This window comes from Oenanthe melanoleuca, chromosome 1A (genome assembly GCF_029582105.1).
Source record: "Oenanthe melanoleuca isolate GR-GAL-2019-014 chromosome 1A, OMel1.0, whole genome shotgun sequence".
Taxonomy (NCBI): domain Eukaryota; kingdom Metazoa; phylum Chordata; class Aves; order Passeriformes; family Muscicapidae; genus Oenanthe; species Oenanthe melanoleuca.
Window position 1 is genome coordinate 1,803,952 of NC_079334.1, and position 22,511 is coordinate 1,826,462.

A 22,511-nucleotide genomic window follows, 5' to 3' on the forward strand; every position below is an offset into this window, starting at 1 on the left:
AGGGACTCAATACACTGGATGTGCTGGGAAATTAATGAGGTTTAACTGGGGAAGGAATGTAGGTCAGTACATCTGCTGGGACAAATAATCTCAGATATCAGTCTCCAGGGCTGTGAGGCCCAGGGGTCAAAGGTGGGTGACAGCTGAGCACTGGTTCCCCCTCTTGGCTCCTGTGCCATCCCTGCTGGCTTTGGTCACAGGAGAGACCCCCCTGCCCCTCTGAGGGTCTGGGGCACTGCTGAGGTGCTGAGAGGCTGTTGATGAGTGAAAGGGGACTGGAGAAAGGAAAGGCAAAGCAATTTTTTGTTGTTGTTGTTTTATTTGATGTTTGGTGGTCTTGTTGAATGCTGTGAATGAAATGGGTTTATAATAGATGAATTTAAGGTGAAGATCTAGTTTTTAAACTAGAAGGGGAAGGAATGGGGGATAGATATGACAGGAGCCACTGTGATTATTTTTGGGGTTTTTTTGGGTTTTTTTTTTGGTCTGTTGGTATCAAGCTGCAGAATGAATTCAAAGACCCCTTTCCTTACAGAACTGGAAAACTGCAGGTGGGAACAATGATATGTTTGTATCAAGACAGGATGAAAAGGGCTCTGTTACAAAACAGATCAGCCAGTGAACTTGGTTTTGTTGGTAGGGTTCTGAGCAAAAGGTGGTTGACAACTGGCCAGACTTAGGGGACTAGACACTTGATTTGTGATGGCTGAAAGGTAGGTTCAAATCTTCTAATTTTTTCTCACACAAAAGAAAAGTTCCCTCCCTTACAACTGCATGTGGTGGTAAAAATGCCACCTAATAAGCCCAAGCCACTGAATTTATCTGTGTAAAGCAGGTCTGGTCATGCTCTTGGGGATTTCCCAGGTGACAAGGATTTGCTGACTCCCACATGGAGTGGGTTTCCTGCTGTGTTCAACATGTTTACACACCGTGGTCTTGGGGGCTGCTTACACAGCATGGTCTGCAGTCAGGAGGTCCTTGTGGAGCCTCCTGGTTTCCTCTGATCCAGAGAACTAAAAAACAGTTCCACTAAAGAGCAGAACATTTTACCTTCCAGTGTCATTTGTTGTCAGGATTCTTATGGGTTTAGGTTTTCAAAGAGCAGAGCAATTGTTGGCTGCTGTAAAATTGTTGTAAAGGCACATCAGTCTCAAAAGACAAAGAGTCCCAAGTGTTAAAGTGTTAAAGGTTTTGGCAGAGAGTCCCAAATAGAAGTGAAGTCCTGGGCAGGGGCAGGAGAGCAGTTCCTTGGTACAGAATCCTGAGTAGGGGCTGCAGCCTGGTACAGGGTCCCCAGAGGCAGATGCTCCCTGGCCTTTCTCCTTCTGTTCTTTTGTTCTTCCTCTTCTTCTTTCATGTGCTGGTAGTGATGATGATGATGATGGTGGAGGAAGAGAGTGAGAGAGCTCTCACTCCAATATATGGATTCTTATTGACAAATTACCTAATGAGCTAAAAACACAAATCCAAAGCATTTCTTCTAAATCTATTGGAATTCTAGTTTATAATACAAAAGTTTATGCATAACTTGTTCATACAGCCTATCTGTTCTATCTGAAGAATGTAAGCAATATTCTTACTGCACTTTTATTGTGTCTAGAACTGTGTTTTTGAGCTCTCACTGCAGCTTGTTTTTGAAACTTTTTACACTAGATTTTAAGGCTTTTGCTCTTCAAGGCACTTAAAACATATTCTTACTTTAAACTAAGATTTATGCTATTACTACATATGTATGCAACTCAATAACATTTCTACTTGCTTTCGCTGGCCTTTCTCCTTCTGTTCTTTTGTTCTTCCTCCTCTTCTTTCTTGTGCTGGTAGTGATGATGATGATGGTGGAGGAAGAGAGAGTGAGAGAGCTCTCACTCCAATATATGGATTCTTATTGACAAATTACCTAATGAGCTAAAAACACAAATCCAAAGCATTTCTTCTAAATCTACTGGAATTCTAGTTTATAATACAAAAGTTTATGCATAACTTGTTCATACAGCCTATCTGTTCTATCTGAAGAATGTAAGCAATATTCTTACTGCACTTTTATTATGTCTAGAACTGTGTTTTTGAGCTCTCACTGCAGCTTGTATTTGAAACTTCTTTTACATTAGATTGTAAGGCTTCTTACTTAAAACTAAGATTTATGCTTTTACTTCATATGTATGTAATTAATAACATTTCTACTTACTTAAAACTAAAGCTTGCACCTCTGTTTCATGTCTGTGTTAATATACTTTGATAGATTAATATCAGTAATTCATTTTAATTTCCTAAAGCTTTTTGAAGGGCTCCTAGGGACCCCTGTTTTTCACACCCCACCACCCTGTGGGCTCTCTCTGTCCCTGCAGGATGATCTCCAGGGCTGACAGTGCCATCCCTCCTCCCCCCCGGGCTCCTGCCCCGGTGCCCCCCGGGACCCTGGCGCAGGTGGACGTGCGGAGCCGCGTGGCGGCCTGGTCGGCGTGGGCGTCGGAGCAGGGAGACTGTGAGTGCCAGAGTGCCCCAGAGGGGATGTGTGAGTGCCAGTGTGCCCCAGAGGGGGTGTGTGGGTGTCAGTGTGCCCCAGAGGGGGTGTGTGGGTGTCAGTGTGATCCAGAGTGGGTGTGTGAGTGTCAGTGTGATCCAGAGGGGGTGTGTGGGTGTCAGTGTGCCCCAGAGAGGGTGTGTGGGTGTCAGTGTGCCCCAGAGGGGGTGTGTGGGTGTCAGTGTGCCCCAGAGGGGGTGTGTGGGTGTCAGTGTGCCCCAGAGGGGGTGTGTGGGTGCCAGTGTGCCCCAGAGGGGGTGTGTGGGTGTCAGTGTGCCCCAGAGGGGGTGTGTGGGTGTCAGTGTGCCCCAGAGGGGGTGTGTGGGTGTCAGTGTGCCCCAGAGGGGGTGTGTGGGTGCCAGTGTGCCCCAGAGGGGGTGTGTGGGTGTCAGTGTGCCCCAGAGGGGGTGTGTGGGTGTCAGTGTGCCCCAGAGGGGGTGTGTGGGTGTCAGTGTGCCCCAGAGGGGGTGTGTGGGTGCCAGTGTGCCCCAGAGGGGGTGTGTGGGTGTCCCTGGGCTCCAGAGGGGGTGTGTGGGTGTCAGTGTGCCCCAGAGGGGGTGTGTGAGTGTCCCTGTGCTCCAGAGGGGGTGTGTGGGTGCCAGTGTGCCCCAGAGTGGGTGTGTGGGTGTCAGTGTGCCCCAGAGGGGGTGTGTGGGTGCCAGTGTGCCCCAGAGGGGGAGTGTGAGTGCCAGTGTGCCCCAGAGGGGGTGTGTGAGTGCCAGAGTGCCCCAGAGGGGGTGTGTGAGTGTCAGTGTGCCCCAGAGAGGGTGTGTGGGTGCCAGTGTGCCCCAGAGTGGGTGTGTGAGTGTCAGTGTGCCCCAGAGGGGGTGTGTGAGTGTCAGTGTGCCCCAGAGGGGGTGTGTGAGTGTCAGTGTGCCCCAGAGGGGGTGTGTGGGTGTCAGTGTGCCCCAGAGAGGGTGTGTGGGTGCCAGTGTGCCCCAGAGGGGGTGTGTGAGTGTCAGTGTGCCCCAGAGGGGGTGTGTGAGTGTCAGTGTGCCCCAGAGGGGGTGTGTGAGTGCCAGTGTGCCCCAGAGGGGGAGTGTGGGTGTCAGTGTGCCCCAGAGGGGGTGTGTGGGTGCCAGTGTGCCCCAGAGGGGATGTGTGGGTGTCAGTGTGCCCCAGAGTGGGTGTGTGGGTGTCAGTGTGCTCCAGAGTGGGTTTGTGAGTGTCCCTGTGCTCCAGAGTGGGTCTGTGAGTGTCCCTGGGCTCCAGAGTGGGTGTGTGAGTGTCCCTGGGCTCCAGAGTGGGTCTGTGAGTGCCAGTGTGCCCCAGAGTGGGTCTGTGAGTGTCCCTGGGCTCCAGAGGGGGTGTGTGAGTGTCCCTGTGCTCCAGAGTGGGTGAGTGAGTGTCCCTGGGCTCCAGAGTGGGTGTGTGAGTGTCAGTGTGCTCCAGAGTGGGTTTGTGAGTGTCCCTGGGCTCCAGAGTGGGTGTGTGAGTGTCCCTGGGCTCCAGAGTGGGTGTGTGAGTGTCAGTGTGCTCCAGAGTGGGTCTGTGAGTGTCCCTGTGCTCCAGAGTGGGTGTGTGGGTGTCCCTGGGCTCCAGAGTGGGTCTGTGAGTGTCAGTGTGATCCAGAGTGGGTGTGTGAGTGTCCCTGTGCTCCAGAGTGGGTCTGTGAGTGTCCCTGTGCTCCAGAGTGGGTGTGTGGGTGTCCCTGTGCTCCAGAGTGGGTCTGTGGGTGTCCCTGGGCTCCAGAGTGGGTGTGTGAGTGTCCCTGGGCTCCAGCAGTGTGGTTTGTGCTGCTTGGCAATAGCAGAGGTGATTTTGGAATGATTTTCTGGCTGTTGCACAAGGTCAGCCCCTCCTGGATCCCAATTCCCAGCCTGGTTTGGAATGCCTCAAGCTCCTGCTGCTTGATCTGGGGGGAAAGATCTGCCTGTCATTATTTAAATTGTCGTTTACCATCTTCTGGGTTCCTGGTCAGAGCTGCTTTACTTGTGCTTAGCTGGGTGTGGGTTCCAGGTTTTGATTTTTTTGAAGGCTGTGACAGTAGCACAATAATGGTGATGCTCTCCTCAGTGGAAGGACCAAATATTTTGGAAAACTAAAAAGTATAATAATTAATTAAAAGGTGACTTGAGATGAGAATTACTTATTTATATTAAATTTATCTTTATAATAAACAGACTAAAAAGGTTAAGATTAAATCTCTTTTAGTTTGTTTGCTTGGGCTCTTTTAATAATAAATATTAAGACTGAACCATTAAAAACCCTTGGATTCATTATAGTTTTAGTTTTATTAAACTATATCTCTATCAGTTAAGTACACAACTACACAAAGAAAACAAATACAAATATTCAGTGAAATCTGAAATGTTAAGAACTGTTTAATCTGTGTACCTACAGTATTACATCTGTTTTGAGTAAAGGTTGTCTTGTTCTTCTGCTTGGGTTCTCACATCAGAAAAGTTTCATTGGTTTAGTGTCTTGTCAGATGAGCTGTGGATCTGAGCTCCTGCAGTTCCTTTTATTCCACTCAGGTGGATCTTTTCTAAAATGTGTTTATTGAAATCCCACCTGTTCACTATTGCAGGGCAGTACTTAGTGTAGATTAAAAATGCAAGACTTCTAATTCCTCAAAAAATTCATTGTTACTTTCAGAAGAGTCACTGACTCTGGGTGTTATTTGGAAATACCAGTTCTATCACTTCATTCTCTCTTCTTTCTGTGCTTCCAGACTTGGCATCCCTTTTTGCTAATAACTTTTTACATAAGAATTGTCTTCAAAGCCACTGCACTCTTTCTTCTTGCTTCTGCTGCAGTAGCTTTCAGCATATTTTGCAAAATGGGATGATTCCTAATTATGTTGCATTTATAATCTGCCACTTTGTGTTGAATTTTTTTTTTATTTTTAAAATACTCCTGCAATTAACTTCATTTATGCAGTTAAGTAAACTGAAAGCACCTACAGAAGCTTTTTTTGTGAGCCCTGACAGGATCAGGTGTTAAGGTGCAATATTTTCAGCTTGTGTGGAGTCCTTGCAAAGGGAATGGTAGAGTTTTGTCATCTTTTTCTTACAGTAGTGTACTTCAAACCATAAACTGTATAGAAATTGTTATATACTAATATGCTAATCCCAGAAATATGCATGTTTTATTGTCTTCACTCTTTGCAGATGAAAAGCACAGACAATACCCTGAGCAGGAGGAAACAGCAGAGATGATAGCAGCCAGGATTGACAGAGATGTTGTAAGTGAGAATCTACAAATAATTCTGCTTCATATCTGTGAAATTATGCTGCTCTCCTTTGTGGGAAGACTTTTCTCCACATGGGAAATTCAGTTCTGGAGAAAATCTTTCCAAGCAGCCTCTGCTGGTTGTGGTAGAGCTAAAATGAACAGGTGGCAGTTTCTTTTCTTAATTTTCTTTTTTAAAAAGAAAGAAAAACACACTGAATGTTGATGACAAGCTTTCTGCTGTAAAGAGCTGGAAATATAAATTGTAAATTTTTAAGTAGACTGATTTCAGCAAACTTTGTAAGGATAAAAAAAAATTCCATCAGTTTAGCAGGACTTGGATGTGTGTAATACCTGGAATATAAATATGATCATTTCTGAAGACAGGTGGACCAATAAGCAACAATATTTGGGCATGTTCTATGGAATATGCAAGATCAAATTTTGCCCCATGTGTCATTTGTAATCTCCACTTCTCCACTCTGCCATTGCCTTCAGCAACATCAGAGGGTTTTTTGAGAAAAGCACATTGGGACTGCTGGATTGGTGTCTTTGTGCTTTCCCTCAGGGTTCATTCATTCTTCTCCAGTTGCTCTTTGAAATCAATTCTTCAAAGAGCTCTTCTCCACAAACAGCTTAATTTGTAGAGAGCTTCACCAAATAGCTCAGTACTTAGTGCTAAAGGAGATTATGAAGTTATACTCTTTATGAATATGCTGTCCATTCAAATAATTGCATTTTTTTGTGGGCTCTCAGCAAAAATATAATGTGGAAGTAAATTGTGTAATTTCAATCTGAGCTTAACTGTATTCTTACACATATTTTGAAAACTTCCAGTGGACCTACTTTTAAAAAAGCAAATTAAATAAAATACTTTACAGGTATGTAAATTTAAAAGCACAATATGGAATGTTTAATTCCAGCATATGGAATTTGTTCCAAGGAAGCTATTGGTATCTGGGGATCTGGACATTTCAATTTCTGGAGTATTTCTGCTATAGATTCTGCAGAGAAAACAGTTACTTTTCTTTTCTCCCACAGCAAATTCTGAACCATATTTTGGATGACATAGAGTATTTTGTTACCAAACTGCAAAAAGCTGCTGAAGCATTTGCTGAACTGTCAAAGAGGAAGAAAACTAAAAAAAGTAAAAAGAAAGGACCTGGAGGTAAGAGTTCATAATGCAGACAATTCTGTTTCTCTCAGGATCATTGAAGGAGCTAGGAAATGGCTTTTTGTGTAGTTTTTCTTAATCAATGTAGCAGTTTTCTCTCAATTTGAGCTCAAAGGTTCATACACAGTATATGCTTAGAGGGAAACCTATGAAAATAATTTGCTTGAAGTCAGTGGGAATTGTCAAATGAGAGATGTGACCAAAGAATATTTACAGAATTCTGTAAGATAGTAAATTTAATGTGTGCTTTGTTGTTTCCTATATCTGCAATGTTTCTGGAATATATACAGAGATAAACAGGTGTATAAAAATCTCATTTTGTTCACCAGAGGGTGTTCTCACTCTCCGTGCAAAGCCACCACCTCCAGATGAATTTGTTGACTGCTTCCAAAAATTCAAGCATGGCTTCAATCTCCTGGTAAGTGACAGCAGTCAGTGGTCTGAGATGAGAGCCAGAGCAGGGCTGGCACCTCTGGGCCACCTTGGCCTCTGATTTGGGATGCTGCTGCTCAGGTTCTCTGCACAGTGGCTACATGAGCAAATTTGGTGTTCAGCACCATTGTGTTTCTTCCTTTCCTGGTTCTTTAAAGCCTTTAACTTGGGAAATTTGCCTTTTGAATCATAGAAGAATTTCCAGGAAGGTCTGTGGGGCTCACAGCTCTGTTTAGTTTGCCAGCATCACCAGCTGTGGCCTTAATTTGATTTTTTTCAGCCATGCCCATCAGACTCCCTGTGCTTGTTGCCATCATTACCCAGGACCTTCTGGCCTCAGGGTGTTCCATCCAACAAATTGCTGTTTCTTTATAGGTTCTCCATAAGCAGAGGTGATAATTCAAGAGCCTTCTGCTGGCATCTCCTCTTCTGCAAGTGGGAGTCTCCTGTTCAAGGGAGGCAGCACGTGGGACACTCCCAAAACATTTACTGTCAGACACTGACTGTCCTTCCAACTGCTGGGGAGGCTATGCCAGTGGGGAAAACTGCTCTTGGATCCACTGAGTCAAATCAGCTTCTTTCTTCCTCCTGGGAAATGAATTCTGGTTGCAGAAATATTTAGACATGTTAAAAATATCTTTAAAAAACCCCCCAAACAAGCTGCATCAAGTGTTGTGGTTCTGACCTTAAGGGATTGTTGTTTTGAGGGAGCATGAATATCTTGGAATGTGTTTATCCTTCTCAGTAAAAGATGGAATGTTCAGTGGTTTTTTTTCCCATTCTTTCTACTACATTCTGCATTTAAATTAGTTTTTTACCCAAAACCAAGCTGTGCATCTTTGAGTCTTTCTCTTCTGTTCAGGAGAAGTCACAGCAATTGTTCTGATGCTCAGCAGCATCTGGGACCTGGTTCTGTGCTGTGACAATGCTTTAGCAATGCTTTGCTTCAGCATCTTTGCAGGAGCAACAAAAGCCTGAAATTTGTGCTTTATGTCAGGCAAGGAGAACTGTATAAAATGAAGAAAAGGTTTACAAAGAAAATGAGTAGCTAGAAGAATGAAATCTTCAAGTAGAATGGAAGTAGTTTTAAAACCTCATGCTGGAAGCTTCTAGAAATGCCTTCCATCTGTCAAAAAGCTCTAGATAGTCTGGGACTGGGTTGTTATGACTGAGGAACAATGCAGAGGAAGTTATTAGCAGCAAAAACACATCCTCCTCCTCCTTTCTTCATTTGGAGGGACAGTTGGATGTAAAAGCAGAACAAGGGTAGCCAGCAGCAGTTTGAGGAACAGATGGCAAAATGCAATAGGAACTACTCTTTAAAGCACATTTGGGTTTCTTATTTCTGGAGCCTGCAAAGCCAATGGGTGATCAGTAGATAAAAGAAATTCTCCAAGGAGCTCTGTCAGTGAATTTTAATGATTTGGGGTTTTTAGAATATTTTTTTTTTTTATGGTGGTGTTTGGTTGTAGGTTGGTTGATGATCTCAGAGGTTTTTTGTGGAAATATTGTAACAGATAAAGTAATAGATGCAATTTACTGTTGATAGATGGCATAGTCATGGACTGGTGAGGAAAAATCACATATACAGAACAAATCAGAACAAAATGTTGATGTAACAGAGATTCTTGGGAGAAAGAAATCTGTTCAGTGTGACCAACCAAGCAAATGGTAAAAACCATGAGGGGAAAAAAAGACAACAGAACATTAACAGAAAGCCTCAATTCACCATTTTGTTACCTGGCCTGATTTTTTTTGCCAGTGCAACCAAACTGGAGAAGGTCCAGGGTGGACAAGAATGGTTGAAGGAATTACTTCAACTTGGAAAAGACCAGATTCAGGAATACCAAAATAAGTCTGTAAATGGTTATGAGAATTGCTAGAAAAAGTGAGTTGAGAAGGACAATTTAGTTTTATTTGGAGAATTTGCAGAATACTCATAAAAGATTTCCAAAGGAGATATTTCTTCACAAAGCATGTAATTTGGGTGTGGAACTTCTTGTTTTGCACAATAAGTGCTAAAATGTGCATGGAGTCAAGAGCACTTGCACTAAGTGGGTGTTGCAGGCCAGGCAGGGATGGCCATTCTTATGTCAAGTATTTATTGTCTCTATAGTTAAATGCTTCCTAAAATGCACCCTTTGTTTTTTTCCTTCAGGCCAAGTTGAAGTTCCATATCCAAAATCCCAGTGCAGCTGATCTGGTTCATTTTCTCTTCACCCCACTACATATGGTAAGGTTTTACAGTTTTCTAAGTGTTTACCTTCAGAACTCTTGTACATATGCTCTGTAACCTTTTCAATTATTACAAGATTGAAATGTTGTGTCCCTGGACAGTAAGTAAGGAGAAATGTTTGTATCTCAGGGTGAGGTTTTCTTTGAAAAATAATTTATATCCTTTTCTGCATATTTTTCCTTCCATTAAATGTATTCATTTAAATCATCTTCAGCCTTGTGTTACACTTTGCCATTATAACTTTTAACTAGCACTAAAAAATTGAGGTTCTCTACATAATGCAGGAGGAGAGTTGAAAGCATATTTAATGGAAGTATGTGTGGCTTTGATCAGTAAAGCATAAACACTGCCTAAATAAAAAATGGTTGGTGACCAGTTCTCCAGCAATAAATAGTTTAGTTAATTTGTAGGACATCAAGACACACTGTTGGGTTCTCAGAGGGGTTTTTACTTCTGGGGGGTGTTTTTGTGAGCAATGACTGTTTCCTAGCAGCACTGTAGATACCATCAATTCCCAGTCACTTCCTGACAACCTGTATGTTCCTGGCATTGTTTTAATCCTTGGATTTAGGTGGTGCAGACAACAGGAGGCCCAGAGCTTGCCAGCACAGTGCTCAGCCCCCTCCTGACCAAGGACACCATAGACTTCCTGAGATACACCATCACCAGCGAGGAGGGGCAGCTCTGGATGTCCCTGGGGGACTCATGGACCAAAGCCAGGTGAGAGAAATCCCTCACATTCTACACAACATTCTCTAAATCAAGTTTATTGACATGGTCTTATCCAGCCCCCAATAAATTCAGTATCACTTTGTTAGGATTTGGACTCTTGAGAAGAGTTCTTTGAAGGTTTTGCAAAGGAATTCTTTCGTTTCACTGGGATTTGAGATCTCAAGGAGAGAATTTGAAGGTGCAACAAAGAATGGCAAAATATTAAATAATAGCTACAAATGTCTGTTTTCAATTTCCAATAATTCTTAAAAGTTAAAAATTTGTCTTTGCTTGAAATTAGGTGAATTGAATATGCAAAAGAAAAAAATTAGCCAAGTGCATTTCAACTCTATAATCTGTGGCAGATAAGTACATTTGATGATGATGAAGTTATGCAATCACTTGGGCTGGAAATGCAGTTTTTTGTGTTTATTCATCCTTGCTCTTAAAATTTCAGATTGGAACACAAATGTCTACCAGATGGATTTTGTTTTTATTAATGATTTTATTAATTATTTGGTTGATTAAAAGCTATAGGGAGCTGCATGGAAGGAGTGGAAATGGCATTGGAGCCCTGTGCAGGGAAAATGGATCACTGGGCTCTTTGTCTTGGGAACTACTTCATTTGTTTAGTTTATCCTGAAAAAGGGTAATGGGAAGAGAAATAGCTCATGTTTGGTAGTGAAGAATAAAGCACTTTAAATGGAGCTGGCTGATCTGTGCAGATTAGAATTGATGGTGAGAGGGGAATGATAAAATCAGGGATTACAGGCCAAGCCCTGTAATTCCCATTGCTGACATTGCTGCCCATGTCACTGGCAGCATTTGTCCCTTGATTCTGAGCAGTGTCAGCAAGGAGCCTGTTCAAGGACTGCAATGTCCATTCCTGATTCTGCTTCCACTGTGAAGGCACAGTCATTTATATGGGGACAGAGTGCTGTGTGTAATGCACAGGCAGAGCAGGAAAGCATTAATTTTGGTGTTTGGTGTTGCAACAGAAAATCCTAATGGAACCCTGAAAAGTAGTACAGTACTTTATAAAGATCTATATACTATAAAACAGCCAATATGATGATAATATTGTTCCTGGAGCATGTAGAGTTGGGTGGGGTTTATGTCTTTAAAAGATATTGTTTGTTTTTTTGGTTTTGGTGTAGCTAGGCCTCCTAAGCATCCATGCTTCATACCTGCATACAAAGCTGTTTCTCTGAAGTCTCTTGTTGGTAGTTTTATACAAATAGAGCATTGCAACATTTTCCCCCGTGTCTCACCATTAAACAAGTCCTAGATTTGTTTTTGACTGATTCTCCTGTTACCCATCCTTTGCTATAAGCAGAAGTTTGTTGTGTTTTAGCATTTTAGCAGCAAACTCCTTCTGCAGGGCACTGCAGGGAGGATAGTTGAGGTTGATAAATGTGTTCTGCTGTTTCTCTCTGTTCTGGCATGATTCTGCCTGTATAGTAATAAAACTACTATACTAAATAAATAAATAAATAAGTAAATTCTGGCTATATACTAATAAAACTCCTATACTCTCTTCCATACTAATAAAAACACTAAAGCATTCCAGTTTATAGGAACCCTATTGAACCAGCATTCCTGTACCTTTGACACAGATCTCTGATTTGCTTTTGACTCAGAGCTGAGTGGCCAAAAGACCATTTCATCCCCCCCTACGTGCCCCGATTCCGGAACGGCTGGGAGCCCCCCCTGCTGAATTTCATGGGAGCTCCCAAGGAGCAGGAGCTCAACCATTTGGCTGAGTCTGTGGCCAACGTGGCAGAGCAGCAGAGGAAGCAGGAGATGAAGAGACTGTCAAGTGAGGTAAGCTACTGCAAAAGTGCTGATTAGCTAATTAATGCCAACCCCTTCCTTCCTGGGGACAATATTCTGGGGCATTCCTGGAGTAACCATGCCCTGGCACCTCTTCTGTCAGTGGAAGTTCTTCACACTTCAGTGTGAGTTACAGGAAACCAAATACCTGCTCAGCCACCAAAAATGCAATTTGGAAAATATGGGTTTTTTTTCCTCCTGCTGTCCTTGAACTTGTGCATTTCCCTGCCTCAGCTGGGAGGACAGTCCAAGCCCCTAAGGTTCAGTTTGATTGAGCTCTGCTATCAGATCCCATCGATTTTCAGAATAAATACTTTGGGCAATTGTCAAACCAAAGTGCTGTCTGTTTGTATGAGGAGTTCTGTGGGGTTTAATTGCTTTTCACAAACCCTCAGTCCCCTAAGTGAGTGTCTCTGGGTGCCACATCAGACTGAGATTAGGTGAGAAACTTTTCTGTGGCCACATCAACAGAGATTAAAAAAAAAACTAAGCCAAAACCAACAACAACAAAAACCTACAAAAACAAAACAAAAAACAAACAAAAAAAAGCAGGAGATAACTAAAAAAAACACAATAACCCAGGCTTAAAGATTTGGCAAATTCTGGTGAATCTCAGCCAGTTCAATTTGTGCAGCTGGATGGTATAAGAAAAGGATATAAAATGAGCTATTTCAATACCATAATACCCACAAATTAAGTGTTAAGCTTGGTCTTGTTTTTGGAAATGGTGATTAAGATTATTCTTGCCTAGAAGGAGAGTGTCCATGCTGAATTTAAGATTGGTTTTTTGGTTAAAAAAAAAAAATTGAAAAAAAATTGGAAAATCTTGAATGTTCTTATATATGTGCTTGTGATAAAGTATGATTATTTTCCCTAATTAAAATCCATAATTATACCAACTACCACACTCCTTTTTGCATTTCTTCATGGGCTGTAGCCATATTCAGTGAGGGTGTGACACGAATGAGCTTTTTCATATCGTGATTTTGCAACAGAGTGATAATTTTAATTCATTTCTTACACAGGTTTAGTGTTGGTTGGGCTAGAGGTTTGTGGCTTGAAGTGTGTGCCCAGAACAGAAGCTCAGAGCAGTTTGATTGTGCTGTTTAAATCCAGAACAGAAGCTCAGAGCAGTTTCACTGTGCAGTTTGTGTCTAGAACAGAAGCTCAGAGCAGTTTTATTGTGCAGTTTGTGTCCAGAGCAGAAGCTCAGAGCAGTTTTACTGTGCAGTTTGTGTCTAGAACAGAAGCTCAGAGCAGTATTACCATTCAGTTTATTTTAAGCAGTTCAGCCATTGTTTATAAGCTGTGTTGCTGCAGTGATATCTCAGGATGACACAGCCCTTGCCCCAGAGAACTGTTTTTCTCAAGAGCATCCTCTGCAATATTAATGCAGCAGGATGACTGGGATGGGAACTCCTTTATTCTCACCCCTTTGATCTCCGCGTTTACGCGCTTGAATCGCAGAAGTCATTAACTTTTCATGGCAGAAACCCTGGGCACCTGAGGATGGGGGGATGCTGGCAGGACCCCTGGGGGGCTGGATGAAGAGCAGGGGGATGACACTGATGCACTGGTGCCTCTGTTCCCGTTTTGTCTTGCAGCCTCCCGGCGTTCCCGACTACCCCCCGGCGGATGGGTATGCATTCAGTAACACGGTGTACAAGAGAGGGCCTCTGCTGGACCAGGGGGCAGCTGTGGCTGCCTTTAAGCAAACTGTTAGCCGACATGTAGATAGGTAACCCTGCCCTGCCAGCAGCCCTGGGGCTGTGGAAAACTGTCCCCACTTCTTGCTCCTGGGGTGGTGGGTCTGAGACTGCCTCTGGTTGTGTCGCTGTCTCTGCTGGGGAAGGGGTTCTGTTTATTCTGCTTTTCTTATCTCAGGTGTACCATTAAGACTCTTTTTGTGTGATTTCTGTGAGATATCCTGTTTATCTATGATGTTAAATTGCTGCTTTTGTCAGAAATGGTACGGTGGTGTTCCAGTCCAATTGCAAGCACAGGATCCACCCACTTCGGTTCAAATTTTAGTTCTGATTTGTTTCATGTTGCTCTTTTCAGAATTACAAAGAATGACAAGTCTGCTCTGAGATTCACCTGTCCTCCTTTTGATTGATTGTTTGATTTCCTTAGCTGCTCACTTAGTGCTCTGTCATCTGCTTTTTGTTTTCTGGCCTGGTGTATAAATACCCAGAACAGTGCCACCATGTCTCTTCCATCCTCTTTCCAGTGTTAGAGAAAATGCCCTGAAATGTTTGCATAGCAAACAGTGTCTTTTTGCACATCCTCTTTCACCCCCTTCATTTTATCCTAAAACTGAATAACTTGACAAGATGATATGCAGTGATCCTTGGCCTTGTCTCTGGGGAGAATTTATACCAGCACAGACTGTGGAAGCAGATCAGTAAAGGAGCACTGGAATTGCTCTCCTGTACCTAACAATATTCCATATAGACTATATGAAAAGTATTCTTTCTTATGAGCCATGGAAGATGTTTAAGCTAAGTTTTGGGGATCAGCCTGCTGATTAAAGCAACTTCCATATAACTCTTTTGATGAAAACCCTTTCAGAATCCCTAATTTTGAGCCATGTGCTAAAAGATCCTGTTGTTGATCTGCATGCAGGCCAATTCCCATGTGGTGTGCAGGCTGAAGACACAATTATTTTCCTGAACTTTGGATTTATTCTTCATAGCAACAGCAGCAGAGAGGTCATCTCTTAATTGTTTCTAGAAAGCAGTTCATGAAAGGTGAAATGAGTCTTTGGAAAGCTGTGGAATGAGACCTGCTGTAGTGGTGCCTGTTTCTCACTACTGATCTAAGACATGCTTCCCTTGGGTGATGCAAATAAAGAATCTTAGACATGAGGTATTTCAGGAACTCTGATGCCACAAGAGCACTGAATAATTTTCAGCAAGTTTTGTGCTGTTTCACAGTGGCTGGTTTGTGCTGTGCAGTTTGGCTTTCACTGTCATTGGAAGAAAATCTCTCTGAAAGTCTGTGCAGCCCTCTAGGCTCTCAAGCAGTGTACAGTGAAGAGCAGAGGCCTGAAATTATGGAATATCTGATATAGGCAGTAAGGAACACAGTGGAGGATGGATGGAGGGAAATTATCAGAATATTTGTGCCCAGAGTAAACTGGCTCATTAGGCTGGGCTTGAAGAATAGGGTCTCTTCAGAAGCATGCATCCACTGTCTTGGCCCATGGTCTGGGCTGAGTTAAGTAAAACTAAAATGTAGACATTTAAAAAAATTCTTCCTGAGTTATATTTTTTGAAGGAAGCAGGATAGTTAGGTGTGGACAAAATAAGAACACACAGTTACTGAGATTATTTTGGAAAGGCTGCTTAAAAGTAAAAGTACTGTCAGAGCTACATTAGTGATATCGCTGAGATAGTAAGAAAAAATCAAAATTATATGAATTTTAAGGGGGTAGCAGGAAATAGTTATTACACATTGTTCAGCCTTGTAACAGCTATTCTGCAGGCTGGGGGTCATCCCCTGCTTTTCACTCTCTCCTTGAATACTGTTAGTGCTTTGTCTTTCTTTCAAAATAATCTCCCAATCTAAATATGATTTTCCTTGGTTCTGCTCTCCAAGTCAAGTGAGACAGTTCTCCACAGCCATGCAATAGCCAGGGAGCTGCTGGATTGCTCAGGCACACCTGGAGTGTTACACAGCAGCAGCAGCAGTGTTCACATCCCAGGGCTGTGACCTTGTACTCTGCATTTCAAGCCATGGATTGCTTCATGTTTTAATTAGCTGGTTGGATTTATTTATTTGTTTATTTATTTATTTATTTATTTTCATGTTTCATATTTATTTATGTTCATTTATTTATTTGTTCATGCAGGGTTTTTTTGCTTGTTTGCTTTCTTTACTGTCCATTATGGGTTTATGTTGTTGGGTATAATTTGCAGCAATTATTTACTTTTAGAGGAGAGGAGGCACTTCTCAATTGAAAAAGTGTTATGTCAAAGAAAGTAGCAGCTCTTTAATCAAAGGCATTCTGGATAGCTCTTTCCTCATTGAATCAGAAAGATTCAGAGCTTACTGTGACATGCCTTGTTCTACAATGAATCCTGTGTGTAACTGGCAAGAAGCTATTTCTCATTCTGAATTGATAAAGTAATTTGAAGTTGTTAAAGTTGATGGCATTTTATGGTCAATTAAGAAAACTGATCTACAATAATTGAAAATTGTTTAGAGTTTAACTCCATTAGTATTGATGGCAAAAATTTATTCATCTATTATGTATTTGAAACAATTTCATACAAAGCCCAAGGTATCAGTTATATCCTAAGTATAGTCCTTTGTTTATATGGCAAATGACTGTTTAACTTTCTGTAGGAAAACTAACTAAATATAAAGTACATGTTTATTTTGAAACAATAGCACCTGCTAATCTAGGTTATCATCATACATCTTGCAAGCAGCAAGCTGATAAGGAATAGCAGTTCTTGAGGTTGTGTATTTCAGCCACCTCTTTATTTTGTTTGTACTTTTTTGGCACTTAAATCAGTGTATTTTGAATAGGTAGTTCTACAGCAGCATCATATTATGGTTGAGAGATTTTTGCTTTAAAAAATGTTCAAAAATATTCAAAGAGGACACTTTGTGGTTTTAGTTGCTTGACTGTCCCACTGAACAATAGTCTGGTCTTTGCTTTGCAGAAACTATGAAGCACACAATAAAACACAGGGCAAGAAATATGCCAAATGCAAGTATGAATTCGTGGCAAGGAACAACAGTGAGCTTTCTGTCATGAAAGAAGAGATTGTGGAGGTAATTTTGTTTGCAAAGACAACATACAAATTGCTGGTGCTACTCAAAGCTGAGGGTACCTTTCCTGTGGAAATGTGGCTTTCCTTAATGTTTGCTTCCATGTGTTTGACTTGTCTGCCTTGGTATGGAAAGTTCACTTAATTTGTTTTGCATCAGTTTTGCTGACTTAGGAAGGGTGCTGTAGAGATCTGTGCTCAAAATACATTTGTGTGCTCCTGCCACCTTCTCTAGTGTTGCTTTTAAATATTAAGTAGTGTTTAAATAACTACCTGTGTACACACAGGGTATAGTGAAGGACTGTTCTTTCCAAGGGGATGTGGCACCATAAAAGTGAGATACATTTGGAAGGGAGGAAGCCAAATGAGAAAATGCTGAGTCTGAGAGTGTGGGGCAGGCAGTCTGGCTTCTGACTGCTCCTGGCCATCCTGCTCCCATTCCCTGTTTACTAAGAAGTGTTGTGTCTCCAAATCTGTGCTCCCCCAGAGCTGCCTTTACTTGGTTTATTAATAATTATTTACTCCTTTTGTCAACAGCATGTGGGTTGTAGAGATGGCAGCATGCATCTCTGTGCAAGTATTTGATTTTTGTTCCACTGGCTGATCCAGCACATCCCTGGGTTTTACAGAACTTCATTACACACTTATGTATTCTTTCTTGAGACACCCATTTTGAAAAGTGCAGTAGAACCACATGGAATTGATGATGGTGAGAATCAGGGAAGATGCAGGGGTTTCTCAGGGACACATCTGTGCAAGAGCTGCTGGCAGACACAGAACCTGGCAAAGTCGTGGTTTTGTTTTGAAATGATTCACAGCCTAAGTACTGGCAGGGGGAAAGTCAGCAAAGACATGTAATTAATTCACCAAATTATTTCAGATTCTGGATGACAGAAAGCAGTGGTGGAAAGTTCAGAACAAAAGTGGCAGCACAGGCTTTGTGCCAAACAACATTTTGGACCCTGTGAGGAGCACAGAAGGCAGCCAGGGATGGCCAGAGCCTGCCTACACCCGCACCATCCAGGTACTGCCCATCCTGGGGCAAAAACCTCCTGGGGGAGGGTCAGTGTGTGCATGTGGAGCTGGGAGAGAGCCACAGCAGGGCTGGAATAACCCTGTGTTCCACTGGCATGTCACAAATCAGTTACATTTCCTGTATTTACATTTCCTGTATTTACATTTTCTGTATTTCACAGAGGATACAGTTAATAGAGACACAGAAAAATGTTTCACCTCAGTTTTTTTTTTTTACCTGCTTATTTGCTTAGAGGTGGTAACTTCAGTCTCCTAATGGATGTGTATGCATTTATTTTAATTGCAAAAATCCTTTGTGAATTGATAGCTGTTGATGCCAAAGAAGGAGTTTGAATTATTTAAGGTAGGGTCATCTTTGGTTTTCCTAGAAGTGTGAACTCTAGCTTTTCCTTTTATTTTCTGTCTTTGTGTGTCTCTATTCCAGCCTCAAATTTATTTAATTATTGTAATTTTGGAGTCATGAAAAGGAGGTATATTTGCTTTTGAATTCACAAAGCAGGTATTTTTCAATTACTATGTCTGTGCATCAATAGCACTCTATTATCCTGACCTACTTTTAATTTTCTTTCTTTCATGTAGTGGTGTGGAACTAATATTTTTGTTGTTGTTGCTTCTTTTATATGTTGAACAGAATTACAGGGTAAATTACTTAAAAAAATTTCTTGCATCAGCACAATTATAGTATATACAGTTCATATAATATATATATCTCCAAGTAAGGATATACAAAATAAGGTTGTAATATGTATTCTTAGACAAAATATATTGGGTTAGAGGCTGCTAAAAGAAGAGGTTATATTTTCTAAGACCTCTTTCTTTCTTTTTTTATTTTTCCCTAATCATCTTGAAAGTTTGGGCAAACAAGTTTGGATTAAGCAGAAATTCCAGGTCTGCCTCTAATTCAGACTTTTAAACCAAACTTCTGTTGAAGCTTGAAGTTTAATAATTGAATCTAATCTAATATTCATTTGTTGTGTCTGCACCTTCTAGCTGATGACTACAAAACCAAGAAATGCACAATGTTTTGCAAAATAATGTAGTAGAACTGCCTTGATCTTGGTGGGCTTCAGTCAGACCATTTCTGGGTTTTCTTGTCCCAAATTGTTTGCCTGTAAAATCTTGGCTCATTCTGCATTGTTGTGGATTTTCCTGTCTGTGAAGTGCAGCATGCATCTAGAGTGCTTTTCAATTCCTGATTTAAAGATCTGGCTTGGCTTTTCCTTCCTGTGCATGTTATTTTGTGTGTTTGAAATTTGCCATGTGTCCTGAGCAGGCTGAGCACAGTTTCAGTCGAGGTTCTCACCCCATCCTTCTGTAATGCACTGCAGGCTTTGAAGTTTTCTGTTTAAAATAAAAACATTCTCTATGGACCTATGAGAATTAGGGTCAGGGGACACCACTTAAGATAAGTTTGTTACTTTGCCCTCTGGCAGGTTATTCTACAGCTTGATCATATTCAAATGTGAGCTTGAAACACTCTGAAATTATTTATGAATATAATGAATTGCACAGGATAAATGAAGTTTTCACCAAGACATGTCAGTAAGAGTGTTTTAACTTTGGGGTGATTATTGTAATTTTAGTACTCCTGAGCATTTTTATTTGTCTGTTTCCCTGTGATGGACTTCATTTGGGAAGTGTTTGCATAACTCCATTTATTTTCACAACAGCACTGAGACATTGCTGTTATTTCAGAGAGAACTGGGGCTTGAAGGGAGGAATGTCTTGCCCAAAATCAGACAGGAGAACTTGTGGGTAGAGCAGTGCTGGATCCCAGAAATCTGTTTTTTTTTAACTTTGTGTCCTTTCTGGCACTGACCCCCTGGAGAACAAGGCTTCCAAATTTGAGTGATGGAGTTAAAATCATGGGTGTGTAATTAAATAGAAGTGTGTGATTTCACATAGTGAAGAGCTTTAAATTTAAGGATTTTAGAATATAGTAATAGGTTTGGAACAAGATGGAGGATTTTGGGTGGTGTCTCTTTCAGTGCTCTTCTTCCTTCTTCATATTCAGGTAGTGATTTTCAGGATGGTTAGTGCTGCACCAGGAGTCACAGGAGTTTGGTTATTGGGTTAAAAGGATAAATAATGTAGGTGTTCATTCTCTATTGGACTGTTTAGCTTTAAAAGACCTTGTAAGTAGCTAAATCCAGCTCCATTTTCCTCACTTTTAGCTGGAAGTGTTGCAGAACTCTCTGTACTTTAGATAAGATTTAATAAACTACCAAGCCCAAACATGAGAAAATTCGTTTCCTTCTTGTTTTTCCATCCTGGCTCTGAGTGAAGACAGAGGAAACTTCAGACCTGACACTAATTAAGTGGTGACCACACCACTTGACAGAGCAGCAAGTCCAAGTGGTTCCTATCAGATCCTTTGCCAGACTGCACAGGGGCAGTGCCTGGTGCTGAGCAGCTTTTGCTGCTCTCCCAAGTCACCTTCAGCTTTCTAAAAATCTGCTTCCAAGTGGCCTGGCTGCTGTGGCCACCTGCAGATAAGTGTTACATGCAAGGGCAGTGTCTTCCTTGACAGAATAATAACTTTCAGTGCTCTGCTCACCAAAGGGTGTTTTTAGATTCTTAAGAAAAAATAAGGTTTCCATTGAAAAAGAGAATTTTTTTTCACCTTATTATGCTGCAGAAACCCCTTTTCTGAGAGATGGATACCTCACTAGCACAATTATTCTCAGAGCTGCAAAGTTTATGTTGCTCTTACTCTGCCTATTGGCCTCTAAGGCCACGCATTACTTTCAATCCTGATTTTTTTCACTCAGTTGTTTTCAGGATCCAGGTCCCAACCAGTCACTTGAAAGCACTGAGGTGATACTTGCAGGACATTGCAGCAGCCCAGTCATTTAATTATCTTTGTGAGTAAGGCTGTAACCTTGTTTGTCTTCTGGTCAGTTGAATTAGTTCCAGGAAAGAGTATTTTTGCTTGTTTGGTTCTCTTGTGCTTTAAGGAAAGCATTTTGCTGAATTCTTCTATTGTTTATCAAAGTTTTCTGATCATTTAATTTTTTTTTTTTTTTATTGTGATCCAGTACTGGTATTTCACCATCCAATTATATATGAACATAAAGCTTCCCAAGAACTCTGATTTCTTAATTAGTAAAAATATTGCTGGTGAACCAGTGAAATAATTCATCATAGCATTTCCTATTTTCTGTGTCTTTTATTATCTTTGTTTTAATGCTCTTGAGAATGAAATTTGAAAAACTTAATTAGGATAGACCTGTGTATCTTGGTGGGCATGTTAATTAATCTCCTGACACCCTTTTTGAGGTGAGACAGTTATATTATCAGTGATGTGAACAAAACCCCTAGGCAGAGAGTAAATGTTTAATAAACGCAGTTTGTCCCTATTTTCTTTCTTTTTGATTTTTGTTTATTTTGGTTTTTGGTTTTGTTTTTTTATAGAAATGGGGACTAATCCTAGCTAATAGCAATGTGAATAAGTAAATTCTGCCTAAATTTCCTGTAAATTCAGTAAAACCACAAAGAGCTGCTTGGGTGGTTTTTAATGGGATTTTAGTAGGCAGCTGTTTGTCTAATAGCTGAACCCACCAAAGTAAACTCTGGCAAAAGACCCTGTTTGAAATTTTCTCTCCCAGCCTGGGGTTCCTCCTTGGCCCTTTTGGCTGAGGATGAGTGGTTGGTTCTCTCTTGTCCCTTCAATGGAGTCCCAGGAAAAGTTCCAAATCACAGAGCCATTGACAAAACTGAGGCTGAATGCTCTGGTGCCCTCCTGGTGGACTCTGTGCAAACAGGAATGTGGCACTGAAACATTCAGAAAGAGACTAAACTGAAAGCTCTGTGTCTGTGTTAACTTAATGAGAACATTTCCCAGCACTAACACTGGTTTTGGTTCTATCCAATGCCTCTTCATCTATTTTTCCCATAGTTTGAATTTCTATATTCCCTTTTTTTAATGCCAAAATATATTTGAAAATATATTGTTCCCAGTCTTTTACACTGATCAAGAATTAGGGTTGGGACCATCAGGATTTTTGCTCAAACTCATTATTTTGCTTCCATTAAAAATAGGTTGAATCATACTGAATCTTGTTTTTTCACCAGATGCAGCCTGTAGTGTGTTGAAAACAGCTTTGGAACTCATTTTTTTTTACTGTAAAAACAGTGATTTTTCTGGCAAGAAATAAGAAAACAAAATTTAGTCCCAGTAAGCTTTTATGATATATCCAGATTTTTAATGAGTGTGTGTGCATCATCACCATTCCAAACAATTTAAAGCATTTGTTCCAATTTATGCAAAATGAGGAGTTCAAGTTGATTCTTAAAAGAAATAAAAAAGTGAGGAAGAAGGAAAAATAAACCCCAGAACTGTTCATGTGAGGAAATCATTGAGTAGCTGGTCAGCAGGTTGTTCTGTTCCCTATTCAAAATAAGAATATTAGAATAAATCACTCTTAGTCTCTCAGTAAGAAGAGGTAATTACTAAGACTGATATTCCTTTAGTTTAAATGTGTATGAAATTTCAGGAGTGATGTTGAGACAGTTACTTTTTACCTTTCTAACAATACTATTTGATGTGATTTGCTCCATTTTCCTCACAGCAATTACTGGGAGAGCTTTCAGAGGTAACTGAATTACTCTTCT

General features: G+C 41.2%; 1 protein-coding gene across 7 annotated transcripts in view; it reads left to right on the forward strand.

The window, feature by feature from the left end:
• Window positions 1-22,511, forward strand: part of EPS8 (epidermal growth factor receptor pathway substrate 8) — a 119,140-nt gene that overhangs the window by 84,777 nt on the left and 11,852 nt on the right. For 6 of the 7 annotated variants that reach the window (XM_056482478.1, XM_056482481.1, XM_056482476.1 and 3 more), the window contains 10 exons: window positions 2,346-2,482; window positions 5,635-5,708; window positions 6,737-6,863; window positions 7,199-7,287; window positions 9,460-9,534; window positions 10,109-10,257; window positions 11,889-12,072; window positions 13,686-13,819; window positions 16,755-16,866; window positions 17,743-17,886. In XM_056482478.1, the coding sequence (XP_056338453.1) occupies window positions 2,346-2,482; window positions 5,635-5,708; window positions 6,737-6,863; window positions 7,199-7,287; window positions 9,460-9,534; window positions 10,109-10,257; window positions 11,889-12,072; window positions 13,686-13,819; window positions 16,755-16,866; window positions 17,743-17,886 (1,225 nt within the window). The remainder of the gene's footprint in view (window positions 1-2,345; window positions 2,483-5,634; window positions 5,709-6,736; window positions 6,864-7,198; window positions 7,288-9,459; window positions 9,535-10,108; window positions 10,258-11,888; window positions 12,073-13,685; window positions 13,820-16,754; window positions 16,867-17,742; window positions 17,887-22,511) is intronic. The other variant, XM_056482482.1, reaches the window with a different exon arrangement.